At 42.2% G+C, this 25,222-nt stretch overlaps 1 protein-coding gene across 1 annotated transcript in view; it reads right to left on the bottom strand.

The window, feature by feature from the left end:
- Positions 1–24,035, bottom strand: part of ANKFY1 (ankyrin repeat and FYVE domain containing 1) — a 30,008-nt gene extending 5,973 nt beyond the window's left edge. Inside the window, exons 1-19 of the mRNA XM_065731735.1 lie at positions 23,971–24,035; positions 19,848–20,040; positions 18,912–19,030; positions 16,354–16,489; positions 14,436–14,559; positions 12,829–12,978; positions 12,242–12,407; positions 10,245–10,449; positions 9,447–9,515; positions 8,558–8,757; positions 7,987–8,084; positions 7,373–7,595; positions 6,619–6,717; positions 6,229–6,382; positions 4,891–5,059; positions 3,501–3,619; positions 3,024–3,180; positions 1,560–1,760; positions 357–533 (exon numbers count right to left, since the gene is read on the bottom strand). Coding sequence (XP_065587807.1) covers positions 357–533; positions 1,560–1,760; positions 3,024–3,180; positions 3,501–3,619; positions 4,891–5,059; positions 6,229–6,382; positions 6,619–6,717; positions 7,373–7,595; positions 7,987–8,084; positions 8,558–8,757; positions 9,447–9,515; positions 10,245–10,449; positions 12,242–12,407; positions 12,829–12,978; positions 14,436–14,559; positions 16,354–16,489; positions 18,912–19,030; positions 19,848–20,040; positions 23,971–23,980 — 2,769 coding nt within the window. The 5' untranslated portion in view covers positions 23,981–24,035. The remainder of the gene's footprint in view (positions 1–356; positions 534–1,559; positions 1,761–3,023; positions 3,181–3,500; positions 3,620–4,890; positions 5,060–6,228; positions 6,383–6,618; positions 6,718–7,372; positions 7,596–7,986; positions 8,085–8,557; positions 8,758–9,446; positions 9,516–10,244; positions 10,450–12,241; positions 12,408–12,828; positions 12,979–14,435; positions 14,560–16,353; positions 16,490–18,911; positions 19,031–19,847; positions 20,041–23,970) is intronic.
- Between the last annotated feature and the right edge of the window lie 1,187 nt (positions 24,036–25,222).

The following is a 25,222-nucleotide window of genomic DNA, read 5'->3' as shown; positions in this document are numbered from 1 at the left end:
TGTGCAAGATTTCACAGTACAGAGGTACTGTAAGGTCTCCACCCAATATGTAAAAAATGCTACTACCAAGTAGCAACAACATGTAAACACATTCTGACCTGCACCAAGAACAAGGTAAGGTTCTACCTTTAAACTGAGCCACATTACCTCGTGATTGCTGCAAATCAAATGTGTTCATCCAAAGGCCACTGATGCAGCTCAGCTGACAATCTGAGCCAAGTGAACTTTATGCAAGTCTGAGTTCTGCTTTAGAAGAAATGGCACCATCTTCACCTGGCTTCTCTAACCCATAAGCAATCTGCAATGAGGGAGTATACATTTCAAGGAGATGGGGAAAATGACTCTCCAGTACCTACCAGATTACGCACAATGATCTCTGAGCCAGCTTGCACTGCCAGGTGGAGAGGTGTTAGCTTAGAAGCATCCTGGACCCGAGAGTTTACGTTAGCCTGTACACTTATCAGGAACAACACACTCTCGATGTCAGAGTTCTGAACAGCTACATGTAGAAAATTGCGACCTTTATTATCTACCTGTGACAAAAAGGGCACAAAACAAGTGTTACTTCTGTAGAACATTAAATAGTTATACATAGAACATATTTCCACCAAGAAGTGCAGTACTGCCCACTCTGCCCGAGGTGAACTGCAGAGGCTGCTCCTTTAGCTGCTTGGCATTACAGCATTAGGGTTACCACAGTAAAGTAAGCTGAACTAAGAAACTGTCAACTGTATATGTTGACTCTAGTCTGCTTCAGACCACTTTAGTTCTAGTTTAACCTTACAGTGTCCTGACCACACCAGAGAGTATTACAGGTAAGAGTTAGCTGTTGTAGTACGTATGGGGCAGCAGTCAATGAGTGTCTCATCAAACTGAGTTTACCTTGAGGCAATCTGACAGCTAATGCAGAAAGAAGCAACGTGCAGTTCTGCACACTGATGCAAACTGTTTGAGTTTCGGCTAAATACCAGGTGCATGTTGTTGATCTTGGTATTGAAGCTGATATTAAAGTGTGCTTAAAACTTGCTATATGTGTATCCATATCTATGTTTCTATATAAATGTGAGCACTCTATTAATCACTAGTAATTAAACTTACTGCATAGGATGAAGCTCCTCAACAGCTGCCTAAAGTGTCAGACTGCAAGTGTGAAGACACAGATGGAGGCTTTGTGGATCAGCAGTGCAGAATAACATCTACTGATCAATTATTTTAGGACAGAGTTTGTTCTGGATAGCTTTAGGAGGGCAAGGTCATATACGCTGTGATGTACCATTACAGAACCAAAACATGTCAGTACTTAAGAGTTTTCTCCTTACATACCTGTGCATGTAACTCAGTTTAGTACCAACAAGGTCTGAGGAGACACATTTTGATGTTATCACTCACACACAGCAGGTACACATCTACAGTTTCCTAATAGATACAGCCATAGAAAACTGACTTCTAGGAAACGCTGCTACATACAAAGTCACAGAAAGGATAAAGAAGAACTTGGTGGTGCTACACACCTGTGCAGCAGCAAGAAGACTAGCATGCTTTAAATCTTCCCAGCTTACCTGCTCAGCAGCTCCTGGCTCCCTCTTCAAGATTGCTTCAGCTGCCTTATTATTTTTATAGGTCATAGCACATGCAAAGGGAGTCATTCCTTGCCTGTCACGTACATTTAGCTTAATTTCTGGATGTGAAATCATAAGCTGAATTATAACGTTATGTTGGTTGCTAATGGCAACATGAATTGGAGTTCTTCCTTCTGCATCCTAGAAGGAAACCAAGAAGTTTATTATACGAAGATGCAGGAACATAAATCCTTCTCATCTCTGAAAAATAAAGGAAGTTTTTCAGTTTAGTTCTTGTGACATACTCAGCAGACTACAGCTGGAACATGAAACATTTGTAGTGAGAGTTGATATCCACAGTGTAAGTGAAGCAAACTGTTATTTGTTCCTCCAAATCCTCTGAGTTACGCAGCCTTTTAAGTTGCTGACAGTAATGTTTCCCAAGCAAGCAGACATTTTAGGGGCATTCTGAACATTCATGACAGCAGCCAAGCATTGTAAGAGAATGGTTTCAAACTAGTATTAGTTTATGTTATACCTTGTAATAGTAACGACACATAGAAATAAATTTTTATCTGAAGGAACAATGTACAAACAAGATGCAAACCTGAAGTATCATTTTCCATAGATTTAGCAGAACAGATGTTTCCCTAACTTGACACTCAGGCACTAGTGCTAAATGTTCTGAAGGAAGCTAGACACTTTGAAGTTGAAAAGTGCAAATGTTTAGCATTTGCATTTTTGTTACGCAAACTGCAAAGTCTTATCAAGTTCAAATAGAGTGTTTAATCATTTGTCTGCAACCAGAAGCAGTTTACAGCCATGGCAGCTTTGCAACTATTTGTTCAGTCGCTCTTTAATGCCACTCCCAACAGCATCAGGACCTTGAAATGCTACATATTCATTTCTCTTGTTGCTATTTGTCATGCTCTTATTTAGGATTACTGTGTGATCAAGAATTAAGGAGTGTAGCTTACAATTGCATCACCTCAGTTTATTTAATAAGAGATGTTTCCCAAACAAACTAAGAGTCAAGGATTTGGTGCTTTGCAGTCTAACTGATCCAGTGATTACTTGCTGCAGAACACATCCTCACTCCTGCCTTCCATTCACACTATGGGCAGAAGAGCTGAATTCAGATCATTACGCCACCAAAACAAAACAAAAAACAACCCATCCAAACAGCATCAAATAAAAGACAACCCTTGCACTACAGGAAGTTCTCTGCATCACTGTTTTTCTTTGGTAGGACTTCCTTAAAGAACTGACCACGTGGACAGAACACTAGTCAAGGTAACAATGGACAGGAAAAAAAGCAGAACTGCAGCCAGATGTTGCACCACCTTAGTCATAACAAAAGGGTATTCTTATTCTATGAAGCAAAATATACAGCTAAGGAATACCATTTTCAATACACTGACCTTAAAGGAAACAGCTTCAAAGAAACTGCATTTTAATACATACCTGAGCATTGACATTGGCACCAAACTCCAAAAGGCACTGAATCACTTCTTCTAAGCCCCAGCAGGCTGCCAGGTGTAGGGGTGTCTGTCCATCATGAGCCTCTTCTTCTCCTTCTCCATTAGGACCGGGCTTTCTGGGACTATTCACATCACAACCACTAAGAAAAGCACAAGACTGTCAATTAATTTATCCCAGAGTTAGAAATAAGAAAGATTCCTACAAGAACTGATATAGTATTTGCTGATGCAGCTTTTGTAAACATAAGCTTCTGGTTTGAATTTGACTCTTGTCATCAAGAATTTAAATAACAAAATATATCCTTAAGAATAGTAAGGCTTCCTTAAGTACCATTCACTCACCAAAAGTCTTACAAAGTATACACCTCTCACTGACTCAAAATAATATTCAATTAGTTCATGACAAGAAAGTTCAATACAAGCACATTCAGAAGTTCTTATTTTAGAAGGGGGTTCTGACCTGCGAATAAGAAAGCATGCTATCTGTTCACTGTTTTCATCAATAGCTCTGTGAAGAAGAGTCTGTAAGCAACCACTTGGTCCTGATCCCCAACAGGTTGAATCACAGCCGTGCCTAACCTGGAAGGAAAACACAATGAGGCAGTGAAGTTCACCCCACCTCCAGCAGACTCCTACTACTTCATGTAGTTCTTGACTAACATTTCTGAAATATTACCCCCTAGGTGTAGGATTAGAGATGTCTTATCTGTTCTTGTGACAATCATCACATTTCAAGAAGCTACTTTAATACTTTAATGTCTCCCAGCCTCATGTTTTATTGGTCTACTATACAATACCTTATTAGGTATTATTTACTAATAATTCAGATACTACTACTCATAATACTTGGAAAGAATCTTCTTAGTTTGCTAGAAAGTGAGGTCATGGTCACTCCATGACAATCACCAAAACCAAGTCAAATAACATCAGCAGGTGCCTTTGAAGGTTTGGCCTCTTGCTTCTCTCACAATACACTCAGCTACACAGCTGAAAGGTAAATGTTTTTATATCAGAAACCGAAACATGATATTGGTATTTCCCTACTACAGGGCCACCTGAGCAGTGTGGCACTTCAGTCAGGCTTGTTCCATACCATATTACAAACTACTGGCAACATTATATAAAAGTAGCTTAAGTGTTGACTCCATAAGCATGCTTACTCAGTGCCAGCACAGGTACCCAAGTACAGCTGCAAGATGGGTTTTGCAACTGAACAGCACAGCTTTTAAGGACTTGTCCCTACTGAGCAGACAATAACTAGATATCTAAGACAAACTTTTTGAGTAACTTTGCTCCTTATGAAGAAAGCCTAAGGAAATCTACATAATTCTACTCCTTCCAAGCCTAGACTTTATGCAGGCATAGGTGGTCCAGGAAGGAACTTACTGAGCAAACTTCCATATACCTCTGAGCAAGATTCTTCCTGGATCACTTACATCTGAATTGATTCTGGTCTTAAAAAAAAAGTTGAGATAAGCCTTTAAAAGGCATTCTTGATAGAATTAAGATTCAATAAAAAGTAGCATGTACTCTAAAGCAAATACACAAGCATCCAGTTTTATTCAGGAAGCTGATTATTACCCAAGCCAGGCATGGTACAGGGTAATATTTAGAGCAGAACTTTGTCTTCCAGCATTAGGAATCCAGTTTATTCGTTTTGCTTTAATTACAGTGTCTGTGAGGTACTTGGCTACATAACTGCAGTGTTTATAAAAGACTTCCCAAGAACAAGGAAATTCTGGTTAAGAAAAAAAACAAAAACTCCAGAGGTTATGTGCTTTCATGTATTTAATTTCTGCCTAGCAAGATACACAGAAACAAGGTTAAATTAAGTCAACTAACAGTCTTACCAGAGTTGATGCAATATCTTCCAGGTTACTTTCTAAAGCAAGCCACAGAGGAGGATTTCCTTTTTCATCTGGTACAGACATATCTGCTCCCCTGGTACAAATAGCATCAACCACAAGAGGGAGCTGGTTTTTTATGGCCAGCTGTAACGCAGTCTCTCCATCCTGTGTTCTGCAATAGGTGCAGTTTAAACCATGTTACTACTTCATTAAATAATCTGATATCTGTTACAATAATTTACAGACATAACAATTACCTCCACATTCGCGTATGTTTGCTGTAAGATTGTATGTTCAGTCAAGCAAATCTACCATGTCAGATATTTCAGAGCAGCTATGTAGATTTCTAAAGTTCTTAGCTCTGAGTTATCTTCATTGCCTAAATTACAGTCATTGTTTGGACAGAGTTCCCTTTGCCTAATATCACAAAAGAGAGCAGGTTTATCTGCACTGTGGTAGCACTTCAAACAGACAGAAGTAACTGTTAAACCACTGAAGTTAGAACAGTTGTAGTAGGCAGTTTGTCCTAATGACACTCACGAGGCATAGCTGGCCAAATTTCAAAGACAGCCTGTGAGTCATACGTGGGTGCATAAACATTTTAAATATAATATCAGCTTGTCTATAGAAACTCGTGGGCAAGTTTTATGTGAATCTTGTTGGTTGCTGGGGCTACATCTAACTAGTTCAGATAATAGAAGATGTGTCACTCCAACAAGCTGGCAAATAGACGAGACTACGGAAGCTCAGTACTACATCTCCAGGAGTTGACATTCAGTTACAGAGGGTTATGTTATGCTTAGAATCAGGCCAGAACCTCCCACTGCAGCCTCAAGAGGATGTATTGACTAATGGAGCTATATTTGGATCAATATGCACATATGTAAACCCTCAGCTTTAACTAGCACCACTGTAAGAAGGGCCAAATAAGTCACTTGAAATCAACTTCAAGCCTTTATATAGAATTACAGAATATAACAATTTCTGAATTTGGAAGGAATCAGAACAATAATCAAATCCGACTCCTGGCTTCACACGAGACATCAAAAATTCAAACCCTACGTCTGAGAGCGTCATCCACATGCTCCTTGAACTCAGGCAGCCTTGACATCTGGTGCCCAAGAAGCCTGCTCCAGTGTCCACCACTAACAGATGAAGAACCTTTTCCACACACCCAGCCTGACCCTCCCCTGACGTAAATCCATCCATTCCCTTAAGCCCCATCACTGTGACCACAGAGACTACATCAGCATCTCTCCCTCTGCTCCCAGTCACGAGTAAGGCAGTCATTATACCTGCTCCTAAATATCCAGCTCAGTGTTGCATCAGTGTAGACTTTACCTGACATTTATATCTGCCTGATGTTCCAGCAGAAAGAGAGCACTCTTACTGTCTTGTCTCTGTATTGCCATATGTAGTAGAGTCTGTCCGTCGGACATTGTGTCATTGATGGATGCTCCAGATCCAAGCAGCTGAGCTGCTATGGTGTGCATGCCTGAAGAGTTAGAAATCATTAGTATTTTGCCTTCACTCTCCAAAGAATAATAAAGACAAAAAAAAAAATGATACAATACATGGCAGAGATTTGCCATTAATTTATGTCCATGTAAATTTAATATGTCCTCCTTAACCACACCTAGAATCATCCTTCCTTTTTCCCCCAAAATAACCTCGTCCACATCATAGCTTCTCTATCACAGGCAATTTTCATCTTGTTTCATAAGCACACACCTGTCCAGAGAGCCAAGCCCAGCACAGTTTGGTCTCTTGAATCCTTTAAACTAAAATCAGGAATGATTTGCAAGTTGTTGGTTGCGTGAAGAGCATTAGCTAGGGAAAGGAAAAAAGAAAAATCACAGTCAGAGCATTCTTGTATTTGACCTGCAGTTGCAGACAACAGGCTGCAGGAGTATCTGTGTCATACTCTGATGTACCATAGGATAATTCAGGCTGGAAAAGACCTTTTAAGGCCACTAAGACCAACCACCCACCTCATACCAGAAAGCCACTGCTAAGCCACATCCCTAAAGTAGGCAGTTCTTTTAGACAAGAAGTTTACTCAGTTTGAAAGCCCTTCTCCTGAGCAAGTTACTTCCAGTTTCCATGATGCTAATACCAGTTGGGATATCCTAACCAATAGTGACAATACTATCTGATGTTAATACTTCCTAACTGTCTGTTTCCAAACAGCTGCTTACACAAAGCTCTGAGAATGACGACTTCATAGTTGTACAGTCAGAACACAATCTGGGGCTAAAGGTCAAGTCCATTACGTACAGCAGAAAATCTGGAGAGATTAGTAACAGACACAGTGCAAATCAATTTTCCAGTACTAACAAGCAGGTGACAAAATTGTTTAAACAATATTAATTGCTCTACTTAAGATTTACAGGAAAGAATGCTTGATTAGTAGCTTCTCAGAACACAGTTTAATTAACATCTTGACACTAAAGCAGCAACACAGTTTTAATCAGAAGAACATTACCTTTTTGTTCCAGGATGACTGATACCACATCTGGATGATTGTGAGCAATAGCCATGTGAAGGGGAGTTTGCAGATAAACACTCTCTGCTGTTGGAGAAGATGCATCCTTTTGACCAGGGGCCACTTCTGCAGTCTGAATGTTTGGATTGGCTCCTTGTTGCAGAAGTTCTGCTGTCAAGTTTGCTAGGCCATGCCTGCAGGCAGTATGCAGTGGAGTTTCCCCCTTTAACAAACAGGGGACTAGGTTAACAGCTTGAAGAAACAGAAGAGGGGCTTTTAAGCCACTATCCCACATGTAGGTGCAAAGAAACTTAAGTCCTAGTAGTTGAAGCTCCTTTGAACTTTCAGTTTCATCAGCTAACTCACATTAAGTACTCGATCACAACAGTGATAAAAAGAAGTGTAAAAGCATCTTAGCACCAGGCAGTGTCGCTAGGACAGCACCAACTGTCACACTACAGTTGTCTGATCACTAGTAGATATCTGAAAAACTACAGAAGGCTCAGCAGATGTTCCAACTTGGTTTAAGCTAAGGTTAGCAACAGAAGAACTGCCATATTATTTCTGAAGGAAGATAAGGAAATTCGTGGAAAGTCTAGAAGTTTCTGGTTTACCCATTTGTTTTGGTGGTTGACTTTTGCTCCATGAGTTGCTAGGAAGAGAGAAGCTGCCTCATTTCCTGCACCAGCTGCCCTCTGAAGCAAGCAGTTCCCTAAGGAAAAACCAAGAATTCTGTGAGAGTACTATTCCAATCATATCTCGATACTAAAAAGGAGCGAGCACCCCTCCCACTACCTTACAACGTTAAAACTTGAAGCCAACAAAGAAAATCCTACCTATTAATTATTCCCTTGAAATGTTGGACTGTCACATGCACTGCTATTTAGTAGTTACACATTTTGAAACTGTAAAGGGGATGTTAGGATTTGGCAGAGAGTCCAGATTTGGTCACTTCCTCCAAGTCAAGCTCAGCGTAGGACTCAGTGTTCCAGCTTGGGTAACACTACTACAAACCACTCACACCAATTTCAGCATAAGAAAAACTGCTGAAGTTTCATTCAGGTCCCTCAAAAATCTCTGGATTTCTGGATAGGCTAGAGGAGCTTGGACCACAGGCTCCAGTCAGCATTAGGCAGTTAACCTACAAGCCTTCCTTTTACACAGAAATACAAACCTATGTTTTACCTGTTACTGTGTCTGGAGCATCTGTATTGCTGCCTCGTTGGATCAACCTTGCTGCAAAACTGTTCTCATCGAACGAAGTTCCATTTACAACAGGTGCATCCTCAAAAGGGTTTACAGACTGATCAGATGATACAGTGATATACTGAACTGCAAGCCACAGAGCTGTGCTTCCCTCATGATCCTTCAGCTCCAAATCTAGTCTAAAAATAAGAGTTAATGTTCCCCAACTTATGCCTTAAAGTGGGTCCCAATGCAGCTTAAATTTCAACTGTCTGAAATGCTGTTGTAGTTTATCCAATACCTCACTGACAATTTCTGCCTACTTAAAAACCTCTGAAGTAACTGAAGTACAGTAGAATTTGCATGCTCTGAAACAAGCAAGATATCTTTTAATAACTACGAAGTTTAAGCTAATTACTCTTATGAGAAATGGGGTCTTGCTAGATTTGGGTTGTCACAAACTTTATCAAACAGGCAAGACTTCTTTGAAGTCATGTACAAGAACAATAAACTAAGCTACAGAGGAAACCAAGTCAGATTAAGATTCTGTTTTCTCACCTACTTTGAGCAGAATCCAAACTGAAGATGAGGCTCTTAATGTTCAGATACGTTATTATTCCTTTTGGTTCCACTACAAACTAAGACATTGCTACATTATTTCCTCTATCACCCTTTAAAAAACACTGAGATGCTGTTTATTTCTTTACAGTCCAGCAAACTTGCTTGGCTTCTGGCATCTCAGTTTGGGTAAAGCACTCATGCTTTTGCATCCTTAGCCCACAGCTAGACTTACTATAAGGCAAAAAAGGCTGAGAAGAGTTGTTAAACCAGTTTTCATGCTTTGATTCAAGTAGGTACTCAATGCATTTTACACTTAAGTGGAACTTACTGTTTGCACTGGACAAGCTGACTGAATACAGGTTCATTTCTGACCACAATTGACATGTGTAAGGGGGTCCTGCAATTGGAGCAAAGTACACCTACATCAGCAAGTGAGGCACTTAAGATTTTGTCCACATTTATCAACATACCCCAACAAACTGATGGGGCTAATGGTCACCTGTGATTTCCAGGGAAGGGCTCAAGTACATCCTGAGAGGAAGAGTAAGCTGCCCTTTCAGAGGATATGGCTCTGATTGATTTAGTAGTAAGCAACTCTTTACACTAACACAAGAGATAACCTTAAAGGAAAGAGCACAAAAGCTTAGCCAAATCAAGTAGCTAATACATCCTGTAGCTTCTACACCATTTTATTTATGTTTGCCAACCAGCTTAACCTCTAAGGCAGTTTAGAGAGCATGCACTGCAGATGTTGGCTTCTTGAGATAATTTCAAGTTTTGGTAACAGTTTCAAAGCAGCAGCTTTCTTAGGAATGTTGTCATCTTTCTTCACTCAGTTTACTGTTCAGTGATCCAATAAAGGTAAACTACTGTTAGCCAGCTGTTCCAGAAGTCAATTCACCCCCCACTTTCTATAGGGAAATCAATCACAACAGTGTACTATCCAACCTGCAACATCTTTCTGCTTTGAGTGCTACCTGCAGGTCTCAAACTGAAATCATGACTTCACCTCTCCTGCCCCCACTGTCATCTTTGCTTTGCTGAGATGTGGGAAAGCTCCCAGTGGGAAGTATCTAGACAAGCACTACAGCATTATCTATTAAACTGGACTCCATCCAGTACTTACCTTCCTTTGCTGTCTTGCATATTAGGATTGGCTCCTGCCTGTAGGAGGGATTCTGCTATTTGTGCCATCTCTGCCATGACATCAGGTGAATGTTTCTTAGGGCTGTATGATGCCACAAGGTGCAGAGGAGTCTCCTGGTCTCCCAGTGTAGCAGCATTCACACGGGCACCATTTTTAATCAGAAAGTTTGCAGCAAATTTATCTCCTGTCATGAAAGAATAAGGTTGCTTATGGATACAATGAAAACTGTACATTTTATAGAAGTCAAGAAAAACAGATGCACATTGCTTCTTTCTATATCATACAGTGACACCAGCAGAATCATCTGCTCTTAGAATCCTCTATCACTGCTAACTTCAGGAACACCTGAAGTGACAGCAAAGCCAGGATTAAAACATTTTGTAGCAATCCCTTTCCTTTCATTTTTGCCCTGATGTTACAGAAGACTCAAGTTCAAACACCAGTTTACTTGGTATGACAATACTAAGCTTGCTGGAGTCTGTATCAAGGTAAGCCCACTGCTGCTTTAATGCACAGAATCATAGAATCACTCAGGTTGGGAAAGACCTAAAGATCTCTGAGTCCAACCACGACCGAACTAATGAACAGTACTATTTCAGGCCAGACAGAAGAATGCTGCTGAAGTGAGTCACTATCTGCTCAGTACTGCTACACAAACAAATAGTTATGCGGCCTCTGCTCTTCAAAGTGTAAACCTCATTACATACAAAGTGATGGCTTCAACATGCAGGACTCCTCACACAGGGCAGTCCTAGAAATCTCTCCTCAGAGCCTCTCAGAAGTCAGAACTTAGGCCCATTTCCGTGCACTAGACCTGAGGCTTAAAACAAGATGTAGAGAATGCCTTCAGCATATTATTGGTTTGAATTATTAGACTGAAAGTGGACATTAGAAATGGAACAAATACTTGTATTAAGTACAAAGAACAGCCCACTGCAAATTTGTTAGTGTGTTATTGTGCTGCAGACACTGACTTATGCCTAGACATCCTGCTCCTGAAGCTTCATTCACAGGATCTGACACCAGCAGCCATTTAGTTATATAAGAGATTAAACAAAGAAACCGTGAGCTGCACTGAGCTCACAAAACCTCAATTACTTCAAGTAGCAAGCTCTTTCAGACTCTTAGAAAGAGATTTATGCTTTTAATTATTTGTAGCACCACAACACCTATGAGGTCCAGTCACCAGTAGGGTTCCTGTTGTGCTTGGCTTTCTGACACAGAGCTGCCAAAGACATCCCTGCAGTCAGCCAGTAGCATGAGGTGCTTGCTACGGACTTTGGCTACAAGCCAAGATGTTGCTTCTCCAAGGCCTTCAGAGCACTGCAGTCATGACAGTGTAGTCCTGTTGTGCTCCAGTTCTTCTAAGACGCATTTTCTACTCTAGTGTGAAGAACAGCTCGACATAATCACATAGCTGTATTCAGTCTCCACTGATAACTATTCTACTATCTGCTGGAGCTTTGCAGATACTTAAGACTGGCACATCATCTCCTTCTATTCCTCATCTTTTTCCTTCACTTGGGCACCTGTCCAGTGAGGAGGATCCTTGATGTTAGCTATGATCAGTAAGAAGCAGATGCAACATTCCAGATCCATAAGACTTAAAACTTCATTTTTTACCTAGGTTGACCATGCCTGATGGGACCATACCTCAAAGACATGAAGTAGATTGCCACAATAGAATACTACCCTACATTTCTTCCTTTAGGAGAAAACACTTTACTAGATTGCTTCTTGATGTCATATAGCTTATTTCACCAGCCAGCAGGCTAGTTTTTAGATCCTAAAACAAAAAACATGCATGCCTGTTAGATTTTCTGCTTTCAACAGAAACAAATAGGATGATGCTTATCTGTGACTACAGCTTTCTACCTACAGCTGTCAAATACAGAATGAGATACAAATAGATCTTAGAATATATACCTTACAGTAGAATAACTGCAAATTAGAAGCTTTATATCCTGTTTTCTTACCTCTTTGAATGGCCTTATGTAACAGACTCCAGCCTCTCTTGTCTGCCCTATCTACATCAGCCTTGTAGTTAACCAGTGTAGTTGCAATACTCTCCAGTCTTTGGGAGAGAGCTAAATCCAAAGCAAGATCTCCATTTTGATCCAATTCATTGAGCTTCCCAGGAAGCTGTAACACAAATTTAGTCAGTTGACTTCAGTGATAAAGGTATATAACAACAGGTCAGTGTAATATTTCAACAGCTAATTCCAGCTACCATAATGGCAGACCTTCACCTCTAACACTAAATGCTAGTGTTGCATTTAGTTAAGCACATCTTAAACATGAACTGCCACGAAGTAACAAAGTTTACCAAGCAATGCATTTTATTTAAAACATCCTGCATGCAACAGACTGTCATAAATCACTTCTTAATTATGTCTTCAGGGAGCCTTTATCACTCAATGACTATTACAGACATAAAAGCAGCTGTGGTAATAAACATGCAAATAGGGAGAATTAGTGACAAAAATAGTGTTCAGACTAGCAGTTAGAAACTACTTATTTAAAACGTGACATTTTAGAAGACAGTAAGTCAGTCTCACTATACCTGTGAATCCATTTCAATAAGATACAAGAAGACTACATCTTCTCTCTCAACTTTAATAGCTTTATGCAAAGGATATTCTGTCTTTGACTTGAACATTTTATACAATAACTGAGCACTCATGCTACTGAAGTCCTCTTTCCGCAAGTCGTCCTAGAAGTGACAAAAAAGCAAAGGGTGAGCAATAGTTTTGTTTTGTTTATAAGGCATTGCTTAATGTTATTATCAAGTTCACAGCACAAGCTCAGTTAATAGCTCTGTTCTGATAACATGCATGACATTACAACAAGCAGGAACAACCCAAGACAGCCTGTTAAGGCCAGGAAGAAATACTGAGGAAGTCTTACATTTTATTTCAAGATCTGTTACAGTGAGGATTTTCCATCCCTGTTGTCTACAGGCAGAGAAAACAAGCAGTTTACCATTCATTGCAGTAGATAAACACCTAGTTCCTAAACTAACTCCCTATCTGGACTTAAATCACAGATCAGTAATATACCTTTTAGTAAAAACAAAACTACCCCACTGAAGAACTACACAAAACATTAGAAGTAAGATGACCCTTGGTTTGAGTTAGTGCATATTTGTCTAAACAGGAATAACCTCATTTACAGGCAGAGCAGTGTCAAAAGTTACCAGCCAGAAGCTGAAGAAAGAGTTATAGTGGCTGACTTGCAGGTTCAGATGCAGGTCTGCATAGCACGTTTTAGATAAAAGAAAACCTAAATCTTCATGCACCAGGCTGCTGTTGACAAGAAGACTTATTTTTAGGACTAATACTTTACACAGTCAATCAAGACTTCCTCAAAATATCAGAGCAAGTGAAACTTCCAAGTCAGCTGTAAGATCACTTGCTGCTCCCCCCACTAGAGAAGGTAAACTTATTTGACTCTCACTCACAAGGATTATTTTTAGAAGTAAAAGCAAGGCTGGGATTCGTGACCCTGCCCAGACAGAGACCAACTACACACGAACCTCTGAACAGCTCAGAGTCAACATTTTATAGTACAACTCTCTTGCCTATTAGGACCTCTTTGGTTTGTGCCATCTTTGTTTACTAAACTAAGAAGCTTTTTACAGCAAAGTACTTCCCACAAACAGTACAACTCCAGAGGCTACAAGTCATTTCCCCACTGCCCCATCAACACATTCACAACAAGGCTGACAAGGAACATAATCTTTAGTATTGATCTAGTATTGTATCAAATACTATGCTGTCCACTGCCAAAAGCAGCATGTTACAAAGGTAACTGAAAAAGAGGAGGAAGGGAAAATTTATTCCTGCATCAAGCTCCTTCACTCATATATAACAATACTCCTTGCAAAAGTTTAAAGGTCAGGAGAACAGGTTGCCTTGCTCACCAAAAGGTACCAAAAATCCATAGGTTCATAAGGTTGTAAAGGACCTACAAGATCATCTAGTCCAACCATCCTCCTATCACTATCCCTACCCAACTACTAAGTCAAATCCATGTAATCCCCAACCCAACTGGGGTACTTGAATGGTGGCATACAAAGATATACTCCTGAGGTAAGACAGAAAAGTTCCACAGCTTTAGTTCCTACGTTTATCAATATCTTTCCACTTGCTTTCTTCTATCAGTACTTACCCAGTGACTAGCAATTATTTCTGCACAGTAATTCAGAAGAGTGCTAGCATTCAGCTCCTCAGCAGTCTGGTAGAAACGAATGCAGTTCCTGACATTAACTAGTGACATGACTCCTTTTTCACATCTGTCAGAACAGAAACAAAGCCATTCAGTAAGCAGCCCCTCATGCTGTTACTGGGTTCTACATACTCTTCTCTTGGATTCCAGTAGGAGGCCTGGCATAAAGATACTTTAACCAGAAGCTCTGTCAGACAGCTCCTGCAAGAGTAGGTTCCTATTTAGATAGGAGTCCGTCCAAACTGAGTTCCCATAACAATACACTAAAGGAACCTGCAAGTGAAGAAAGATATAATTCTCCCAACTGAACAAGCTGAGGTTCCTAAACACCTTCTCTACTTCCTGAGCACTACAGTATCACACTGGCAGCTTTTGCACTGAAGCTTGAAACTGACGTGCCAAATACAGTTATTTGTTTTGTGAAGAGAAGGGATAAAGTTTAATAGTTGATCCATCAAATTATCTTCATAGTTTGAAGGTATCAGTTGAGTTTGCGGGAAGAGAACTCAAGTACCTCAAGCCAAACTTTAAGCTAAGCATTCTAGTGATCCCAATTTAGTCTGCATCTGAAGAAAAGTATTTGAAAACATCTATCTAGACACCTACAAATTACTAGTAGCATACTGTATTGTGATATATATATACATACCATACTACTGTGACCAGGCAGCTGCTGAGGACTACTCAGGTAGCAAAGTCAGAAGGCATTCTTAGCTCTGGCCCGACAGATGTCAAATACTTGGTTAGAAGCATTAATACCAATTTTGTTTGCTTCATGAAGAAAATTAAATGCCAATTAAGCAAAGATGCTAAATACTGCTACAGTATCAGCCACCCCATGGGCAGAAGATCATCTTGAACTGAATTCAAAGCTTCAGTGTTGAACAAAACCTGAAGAGGTTTCATTTTGTACAATCAGGTTTTTGTTTTTTGGTTTTTTTTTTTTTGCTAAGTAAGAGCATTTTCATACTTTCAAGATAACAAGCCATTCCCTACTAGAATTATATAAAACAACTTAATAATAATGAGGAACTGTTGAAGCAGGTCCAGAGGAGGGCCGCAAAGACCATCAGAGGCTGGAGCACCTCTCTTATGAAGAAAGGTTGAGGGAGTTGGGCTCATCCAGCCTGGAGAAGAAGAGACTCTGGGGAGACCTCACTGCAACCTTCCAGTACTTGAACAGAGCTTATAAACAGGAGGGAGAGCAACCTTCTACATGGTCTGACAGCAATAGGACAAGGGGGAATGGCTTTAAACTAAAAGAGGGGAGATGTAAGTCAGATGTTAGGGGAAATCATTTACTCAAAGGGCAGTGAGGCACTGGCACTGCTGCCCAGAGAGCTGTGGGTGTCCCATCTTTGGAGGCACTGAAGGCCAGTCTGGATGGGGCTCTGTGCAATCCGATCTGGTGCCTGATTTAGTGGTTGGCAACCCTGCACAGAGCAGGGGGTAGAAATGGATGATCTTTAAGGTCCCTTTCAACCCAAGCCATTCTGCTTCATACTGCACGCCACTTCTCACTGACTCTTCCTAGCATTTTTATAGTTCTTTTCTTACAGCTCTCCAGAGCTTATTAATATGTTGCTCTCTACTTTCTCTCACTGCCAAATTAGGGTTATTAGTTTGGCTGGAAGAACAACTAGAAAATAAACATTAGAGCTGTGAGAAGAAACAGCTACAGTGCAACTATAGTGAAAAGCTCCTTTTCCTGTGATCAGCTGAATGTCACCCTGCCTTACTGAGAACCTCAAGTCTTTGAAAAAAACCAAAGCTGTATCCAACTGCTAGCAGCTGTCAACTTATTTCTATTCAAACAAAGTTAAAGAGTTCAAGAATAATGACTGCATTTACCACAACTCACCTTTCCCTAAGCAGCTGGAGCTGAAATTTATTAGCTAGTTTCATGAGCTCTGTCAAAAAGATATCATCTTCTCTTAGCTCAAGTTCATCCGTGTAGATCCAGCGCAGCATTGCCATGGTTACTTCTGGGTCAGCATCTGGTGCAGGGAGCAACAGGGATTAATAAAATACCTAAAGAACAATCACTTATTCAAGCACTTTTTATTCCTTTGACTGTTAAAAGTCACAGCTACCAGGAAAAAAAAAAGGAGTCTCACTGAAAATGTACTGCTTTAGCTTGCTACAATGCCAGAACACAGAGACAAGAACAGACAGAAGTTAAAGCTAATAGCAATGCTGGCACCAAGCATGAAAATCCTTCTTCTATCCAAACACTGAGGTGGCTACAGGGCTCCCTGCAGCATCTCCCACCTGCTCTATGAACAACACATTGAGGGACAAAAGAACTGTCCCTTTGAAGTCTTTGCTCCTCTATGGCTAAATCCACACTGACAATATGTCCAAATCCCCTTTTCAGTTAAAGAATTCTTCCCCTTGTACTATAGCTGTCTGTATGATGAACTGCTGCAACAAGGTTGCTTATATCTCAGTAATACTTATATACTTAATACTAATAATATTAGTAATTTGTGGCAGTAATAATAGTAATGTAGTAATAGTTAATACTGCTGAGAATCATTCCTAGGAAAGGGGGGATACTAATTTAACAAACTGGTTAGACTTCAGGTGTTTTTAAACACTGATTCCAAGCCTGCATGTTTTTAACACAGCAGAAACCTCTTTTCCCTGGAAAAGAGAAACAGATATGCACATCCAACAGCTAAAAACTTGGTCACTTAGAAGTACTGCAGCAACAACACTGTTTCCAAGGATATAGATGAGGATTACTACATAGCATGAGATCAGATCAACTGCAAAAGAAAACGGGAAAACAAACAAAGAAACAAACAACCCACCCACGAATTAGGAAGGGAACATTATCCCCTTACACAATTGTGTTTTTGTTTTTAAATAAAAGATGAACATATTTGAGGCACTCTAATACCCATCCGTCCTCAAACATCTTTACACAGCTGCACCAGCACGTTTGCAGAACACCAGATGCAGCACAGACTGTCCCCTAAGGAACAAGAGGTTAGGCCAAAGATGCTTGTATTGTTAAACCTGAAGTCATCAGGGAAGCCTACTTGCACTGGACTATCAGCTCTGTCTCAGCAGAGAAAAGGGTACATTTTCTCCCTTCCAACAGGAGAACATATGCTAGCTCTTGCAGTCTTACCAAACAAACCTAAGTATGAAAGCACTGAGTTTTAAATGCTGCCTGTACTTTGACATCAGGATTTAAGCAATCTTAACTTGTGTGTTCTTTTCAAAAGGACTTCCTTAGAAAACCTGGCAGTTTCTGAGGGCCAGTTTGTAGCTTGCTCCAGCTACTTGCTAACCTAACCCTTTGTGCTTTGTATCAAAATTTTTGTTGTTGTTTTTATTAGTTCCAGGTAGTTGATAGCATTAAGTGTAATTCTGTTACAAGAATTGTCTGACTGCTAAACATGCAAGACCGCAACTACATTTGAGATTCTCTGATCAGCAAGAATGTAGAGCTAGAAACACAACGAACTACAACTTCAGGACTCACAGCAATGTCACCATCAGTGTAACAGCTCTCTGGTAGTAAATCACTCAATTTAAAGACTCCTTGGCATCTGTTCTACTGCAGCTGCAGAAGGATCCCAAAATCTTTTTTCAGCAAAGCCTGCCACACGCTGCCTCACAAACTGGCTTGCTGTGACCTGCTTCTTTCCAGTTTGTCAGCATTTAGGACTTGGGATTTAGCACAGAAAGTGAAGCCAATGCTTGATGTTCAACATGCAATCCTGCAAACCTGCTCAGCTTCACACCCATTTTTATTGCTCACAAATTAATTGTGCAAAACTCCTCTACAATGTTAAGTACAGATGAAAAATCTGTCAAGAGGCTCAACCCGCAGGAACACCGCTCAGTGTAAGCACATGCGAGAAACAGCTATAGCAGAAAAAAACATCTTATACACAACAGTCTTTCAGAAAATGTCATTTCTCTCAGCCTATTTTGTAAAGGTATCAAAACACCAAAACAAATCACTTTTGCAAGAGATGTTAACAGTTTGTATGGAGAAACTGAGTACCAATTCTCAAGAAAGGTATTTCCATTACACATTTCAGAGAAATTTTGTACACTACCTCAAAAACGCCCTGTCCTTAGAAATGAAGAAGCCAAGCTCCTTCATATAGATTTGCTTTTCATTATGTTTAGTTGATTCTAGAAAAGACAAAACAGGCCACCATTCTCAACCCCTGTTCATTAAAGAGAAAGAAGGTAAGTTATTGATTGAACTAGCACTAGCATCAAGTTCACAAGCCTGCCTCCCTGTTTCAGACAACGCTTCATTACCAATTGATTTACCACCACTTTTTGCTGGCAGTTGTATTCCAAACAGTACAACCATAACCTTTTTCCAGCAGGCTCTTTCACCAGCCTAAAGACAACTGAAACTTCACATATCACTAAGCAGGAACTGACCTGACAGATCCAGCTCCTCTGTTGAGGCAAGGTTGGCTAGACTCCAAGCATCACTGCGTGCTGCTAAGATGAATTTGTGAGCACTGATATGCTTGTCCCGGACTTTTATCTTCAGATCACTGATAAGAGGGGAAAAAAGCATATACATGTATAAAGCAGGCTTTCCCCATGCTTGGATATGAACAGATTCAGCATTTCCATAGTATCCATCCCTGTGTCCACATTTAGGTACAGCTTGTTTCAAAACACATTTGGTTAAGTGCAGCATTTTGACAAATGACAACTGCTATTTTTTCCATGTAGAAACACAATGAATGAGGCATTAAAGGTTAACTGCTTCACAGTAAACTACTAAGGAACTACTGCAGGAGACTGGAAAAGCCAGCAATCTTGCAGTTAAACACCTAGTGCAGCATCCACAGTAGTACAGTCAGCTAAGCACCAAAGGTTGCAGGCAAGACCAGCAACAGAACAAATGATGTTTGACAAGATATTTGAGGACAAGGCACACTCCAAGAATCCCCCGTTCCCAGGAGAGCAGCTGTCAAGAACACTTTCATTTCATATTGACCCCTTCAACAACAGGTTACTCTTTATAGTTAGAAAGTGCATGCTTTGTTTATTTGAAAGTTCCATAGCTTCTAAACGTTCTGATTGCAAAGGTATATCTTCCAGATAATTTTCTGAATCAGAACACTGTGAACCAAAGATGTTAAAGCTTATATTGAGACACGTGTTCTTTTTGGATCACTATCCTACACCTTTATTTCAGGTCAGGATTTTAGATTTAAAGAGGAAACAATCCAACTCTGGCATATGCTATCTAACAAACGTTATCTTTTACCAGCACACTAACGTGTCTGAAATTAGCACATTTAAAGTCAATTAAGTCAAAGCTTCCTGCCATCTCCTCCCCCCCAAAGAGAAGTTTCTTACCTGTACTGCTCCTGCTGATAGAGTTCAGCCACAATGGCAAGAAGTCGGCTGATGAAAGTGTCGCTGGCATTGTCTTGGTCAGCCTGGGCAGCCAGAAGGTTGCATCTCCTCTCTGTATCAGCTAGTTTCTTCTGCAGCTTCACATACTCCTGGCGGAGAAGCATCAGGTGCTTTTCCAGCTTGGCCACCTCCTCTGCAGAGGCACACAGTGTTACTCAGGGCTGAAATACTGCACATCTTGACAGGGCATCTGAGTGTAACTCGCCCCACAAGTGCTGCACGCACTTTTACCATGTCTTTCCAGTAAACCTCATCCAGGCTACTTGAGCATCACATCCCCATATTAAACACTCTTTACCATTTCTAGCTTTCAGCACATTTTGCAGGGAGAAGAAATCACCAGAACACAATGATAAAAGCTACTCACAACCAAAGTTCCCTAATCCTACCCAACATAAGCCTTCCAAGGCCACCCAAGTCCATGACTGTGTAATTCAGAGGAGTGGAGGACAAAGCCCCCTGCAGCAGTTAGCAATTAGCTCAGTTCCACTGCGATGCTGACTGCCTCCACAGCAGATGCATTAAGCACAGCAAGCATTCCAACAGTTGTTGTCAGTCCCATATCTTCTCTACCTGCACAATCAGCACACTGCTGTCACTGTGGTTCATTGGTTGTTACCCACCCATAAGAACCCACTTCAATAAGAAAAATTTCTAAGTAAAGTCTACTTCCAAAGTCAATCCTGCAACAAGAAGGGGGCAGGAAGGGGAAATTTGGACAGCAACCAATGATTTTCACTGGGAAAGTTATTACAAGATTCCTCCCTGCTAGAAAGGAATTCACAGTTCAACAAGCTTTCCTCAAATATTTACTGAATGTAAGACACTACTACAAACAATGAGGAACTGAGCTCTACGACCAGTGTTTTCTTTCTGCTTCTGTAGCAAAGATCAGCAGCATGGTTGGCCTTGGCTGTGCTCCAGCCAGTCCCAGGCAGAGCATCCTCCTCCTGCTCAGCTGCAGATGAAAGCCTCATTTAGCCCTTCTCCTGTGGGCTGCTGTAGCAAATAGTCCCTCAGAAGTCTCTTAACTAAATTCTAATGGATAAACAGGAGGTAATTTACCCTGTTTTACTCTTCAGTTAACACTACTTAAGCAAGTTCAGCAGCCTACTTCCTTGAAAAGCCATTTATTTGGCTTCCTCCTCTAACAGCTAATCAATCTCACCTCCTCTGGGATACTTATTGTGCTGAAGTACACCACAATTCCAGAACTGCTAACAATAGCACACCAGCTCTCAAAGGGGCCTGAAGCTCTGCTCTGCTCCATCTGAAGACAGCGCAGCTCCAGTGTTCCCAGAACTAGCAGGGAATTTCTCTGGAGCAACTGCTGAGTGATTCACAACAAAGATGCCAAGATGGCATGAAGCAAACCCTACTGCTACAATGGTGAAAACATCATCTGATGCAAGCCAAGAGTCCTCACTGGAAGATACTTTCAAAGAACTGATGTAGAAACTAGTGCACGAGCACTGCTGCTCATACACTGAAATTCTCAGGTGTCGTAACAACCCCAGTGCTTGGAACAAGAAACTGCCTGCTGAACCTCTCAGCATATGTAATCCTAAATAATAACTGCATCTTCAAGCCAAACAATGAGACTGTGAATAGGGGAACAAAGAAACAGTACCGGAAGGTACTCAAATCTTCTCACTGTACCAAAGCCACCTCACAGGCTGCACAGTGCAGAGCTACCTTAAAGCTTCCCAGGTTCACTTAGGGAGTTCGTGTTGCACAACATGCTCACACAGAAGCATCATCTCTGTTTAAACTGACGGCGCCACAACTCCACCTTTGCTATTTACAGTCCTCAAATCTCATAGGAAGTCAGCACTTACAATCAATGTAAAATGACCATTCAATCTCAAGGCTGACAAGCTCCTTCACAGAGCACCTATTACTGCCACCATAAAAGCTGGAACATTCACCTGTGTGTGTCCCAAGAATAAATGTACAGATTTGTTCATGCAGTAACTGTACATTAATGAAGAACCTTGTGCTGAGGAAACAGCCTTACTTACAAGGACTCTGGCTAAACATGAATCCACTTACAGCTACAAATAGGATGCCTGGTTTGGTGTACACGAACAACTCCTGATCTCCCAATCCATACCTACAGTTAGCAGATGGCTAGACAAGAAAACAAAAGCAGTGTTTGTTAACAGATTCCTGGCAGATGCACTAACACCTCACAAACTGGCAGAAGAAGCGTAAGGCCCTTATTTCAAAGAAGACTTCACAAGAGACAGTGCCCTTTTCTTATACAGTGTAGCAGAAGGAAGTCTGAAGGACTGCGATAGCTGAACTCAAAGAGATAAGAAGGGAGGCAACTGCAGCAGCAGATAGCATGTACCAAAATCTAGAGGGAAGGCCTAGAGGAACCTACCACACTGTACATCCCACCCTTCAAGAGCAGTCACCAGAGCAGTATGGGTAAGCTTTTCTTCACTTTCTAACTGTGCTCAAGGGGAGCATTATAGAAAAATGTGTTATCTCCTTTCCTAGAGTAAGGTCCTTCACCCACTGCTCCACTTTGCCCCCTCCTCCCCAGAGCTGTTCAGATTACTGCTCCTTGATCCTCCTCATTTCTGTCCTGTTGCAGTCTCTACCCTGACCATTCCAAAAACTCTGCTGTACTTCCAGCTGCTCTCAACTCAAGCATTAATCTAACTCACATCTGCACGTCTCCTATCCTCTGGTATTAGCAGCACAGAACTCTTACAAAGGCAGAAAAGCAAGCTCTGCACTTGTCTTTGTGAGGTTTGAATACATCTAATTCAGGACTTCTGCTCAGAGACAACGCCTGCACAAGAAGCAGCAGTCGGCTCCTGATCAGCTGGCCTCAATTTGACAAGCTCCCTTTAGTACTGAGCCTTCATTTCCCAGCTGGCCACGAAACACCATCAGCTCTGAACTGTTAAAAAAAAAATTCTGAAGATGAGTACTTTATTTGAAGGGACAAAACAACTCCCTCCGTTCAGGTCTCACAAGGAATAGAGCATCAAGAGCTCCAACTCCACCTTCTTACCCACGCTCATACAGGTTCACTCAGGGGCTGTATGCTTTCTTCAGCCAAAAGATCAGAGGTTTGAACTAGGGAAGAATCTCTGCGATGAATGGATGCCTGCAACAGGACTTGTTCCATACGCAGCACTGTTTGGCAGTGCAGGATCTCAACCCAAATCCTCAAGTGTCCTGGCACAGAGGTTTTACCACCTACAGACATCTTTAACGTTAACTGCCATCAGAGGTGGGTCAGCTACGCACAGAACAGTGTCATTACGACACATGCACTGAAGTTAAAACGTCATTCTAAGGATTTATTACACAAGCCTGTCTGCAGCATCTTCTCAGCTGATGTACACCACCACATTTGTATCACAGTTAATCTTTAACTGGTTGGAAATCCTATCAGTGTCTGAGAGCTGGAGATCAGGAGCTGAAGGTGGTGCTCTGAGGCTCGAAGTTAGAGCTTTTATCATGTCTGCAATTTGGGCCATTTCAGCACGTTCTGCCGATTCAGTTTCCTCCAGGGAGGAAAAGAGGAAGCTTCTGCCTTACAGGAACAGCACTGTAGAGATCCAAGCAGTTTTCAAATCACATTATCTCCGTTTAAGTTTCAGAAGGCTACAGCTGAGTGATTCACAACAAGAATCACACAAGCGCGGCTCAGGAACCCCGCAGGTGCAGCCCAACGTGCCAGAAGGGTCCCAGCAGCGCAGTGCTGGAGCTGCGGCACAGACCCTCAGCACTCCCCAGCCCCACCCCAACGGCACCGGGCTCCCGGGGCCGCACCTCCCCGCAGAGCCCCGCACCCGAGGGGCCCGAGCCAGCCCCCCCCGCCATTTCACATTCACCTCAGGGGCAGGCAGGCGGGCAGGCAGTCCGCCCTACGCTACCTTGCCCCACTCCACCCGCAGCGGGCAGAGTACGGCGGACTCAGCCGCTCAGGGGGCTGCTCCCGGCTCCCTACGAGCGCTGAGAGCCACTCAGCCGACGGCGCTGCCGCTACGCCCGGCGACCGCAGCCCCGCCCGATCGCTCTCCCGGGCTCCCCCCCTTACCTTCCGCCATGTTGGGTCCGGCGCCACGACTCTCGCGAGAACTCCGCGCTCAGCCCGGCTGGGCGGCGCGGGCGGCGACTCTCGCGAGAGCAGCGCGACACCTCCCTCTTCGGCCGCAGCTCAGGGCGCGCCGGGCTCGGCCCGCGCCGCTTTATCACGGCGGCTCCGCCCTCAGGCAGGGAGCGGGCGCTGCTCCGCCCCGAGGCCTGCCCGGCAGGGCCGCCTCGTTCGCCTGACACGGCAGCAGTTTTGCTCTAAAGAGCAGTTTTCTCATAAATATTTTAACGCAGTACCTACGGTGTTGTTTCCGACCACATAATTCCTCGTGACTACACCACTAAGCGGCCACTGCTCTACCCATCAAAACAAGATGGAGAGCCGCCGTTTGTGTCCTCATACAGCCACGGCGGAATGCGGCCCGTGTCCTGCCCCACAGCTCAGTGACAACGCGTACACCTGCGGCACGCCGTGCACGGCTGGCTGGGTGCTGAGCACCTCCTGCTCCGGCTGGAAACGGCCGGGACTTAGAAACACACCACTGCTTCGGAATGGACGTGCCATGCACTTTCTAGCCATCATAGCAGGAAAACGGCATGGGAATGACAGCTTAACGGCTTCATTTGTACAAAGGCCTTCTCAGGCGCATGAGGGCACCATGGAGAAATGGTAATGGAACCAAACGGCCACATTACTTTGGGATTTATTAAAATTGTATGCTTCCCCCCCTCCCCTCCTTACCCCCCAGTAATGCAGTGCTATCTGTAAATCAGGGGGAAAAAGAAGCCCAAAACTTCGGCCTTAATTACAGGTCTGCACAGAAAAAGTGTAATTAATGACCCAGTACACTGACATAAACCAAACTAGACACAAGTCTTGGTACACGTGAGAATGCTGTAAAACACCAGTTTACTCGATTGTTTGACAAGTATTTTGGTACTGCATCTCTTCAGCCATTTTCTTACCTTGAAGTCAGTCAGAAATTTCTAGTGCTATCACTCAGCATCACAGCCAGGTGCCCTCAATCACAGAATAGAAGGGACCTTAAAAATCATCGAGCTCTACAATGTATGGGGCAGAAAAAAAAGCCAACAGTGATCCCATACTGGATAAGCCCCTTCTGTGCCACCAGAGGCTTTCTGCATCCTCATGTTTGGCACCAAAATCTTACCCTCTTCTTTCGCATCAGCAATACCTGAAAATATTATTTTATAATCTCTGTTATGTGGAATCATAAACCATCTTGGGTAAGCCA

This window comes from Cyrtonyx montezumae, unplaced genomic scaffold, assembly GCF_038088225.1.
Source record: "Cyrtonyx montezumae isolate F1298 unplaced genomic scaffold, pur_monq_1.0 scaffold_15, whole genome shotgun sequence".
In the NCBI taxonomy this organism is placed as follows: domain Eukaryota; kingdom Metazoa; phylum Chordata; class Aves; order Galliformes; family Odontophoridae; genus Cyrtonyx; species Cyrtonyx montezumae.
The sequence above is the reverse complement of the archived record's forward strand: the minus strand, read 5'-3'. Positions and strand labels throughout refer to the sequence as shown.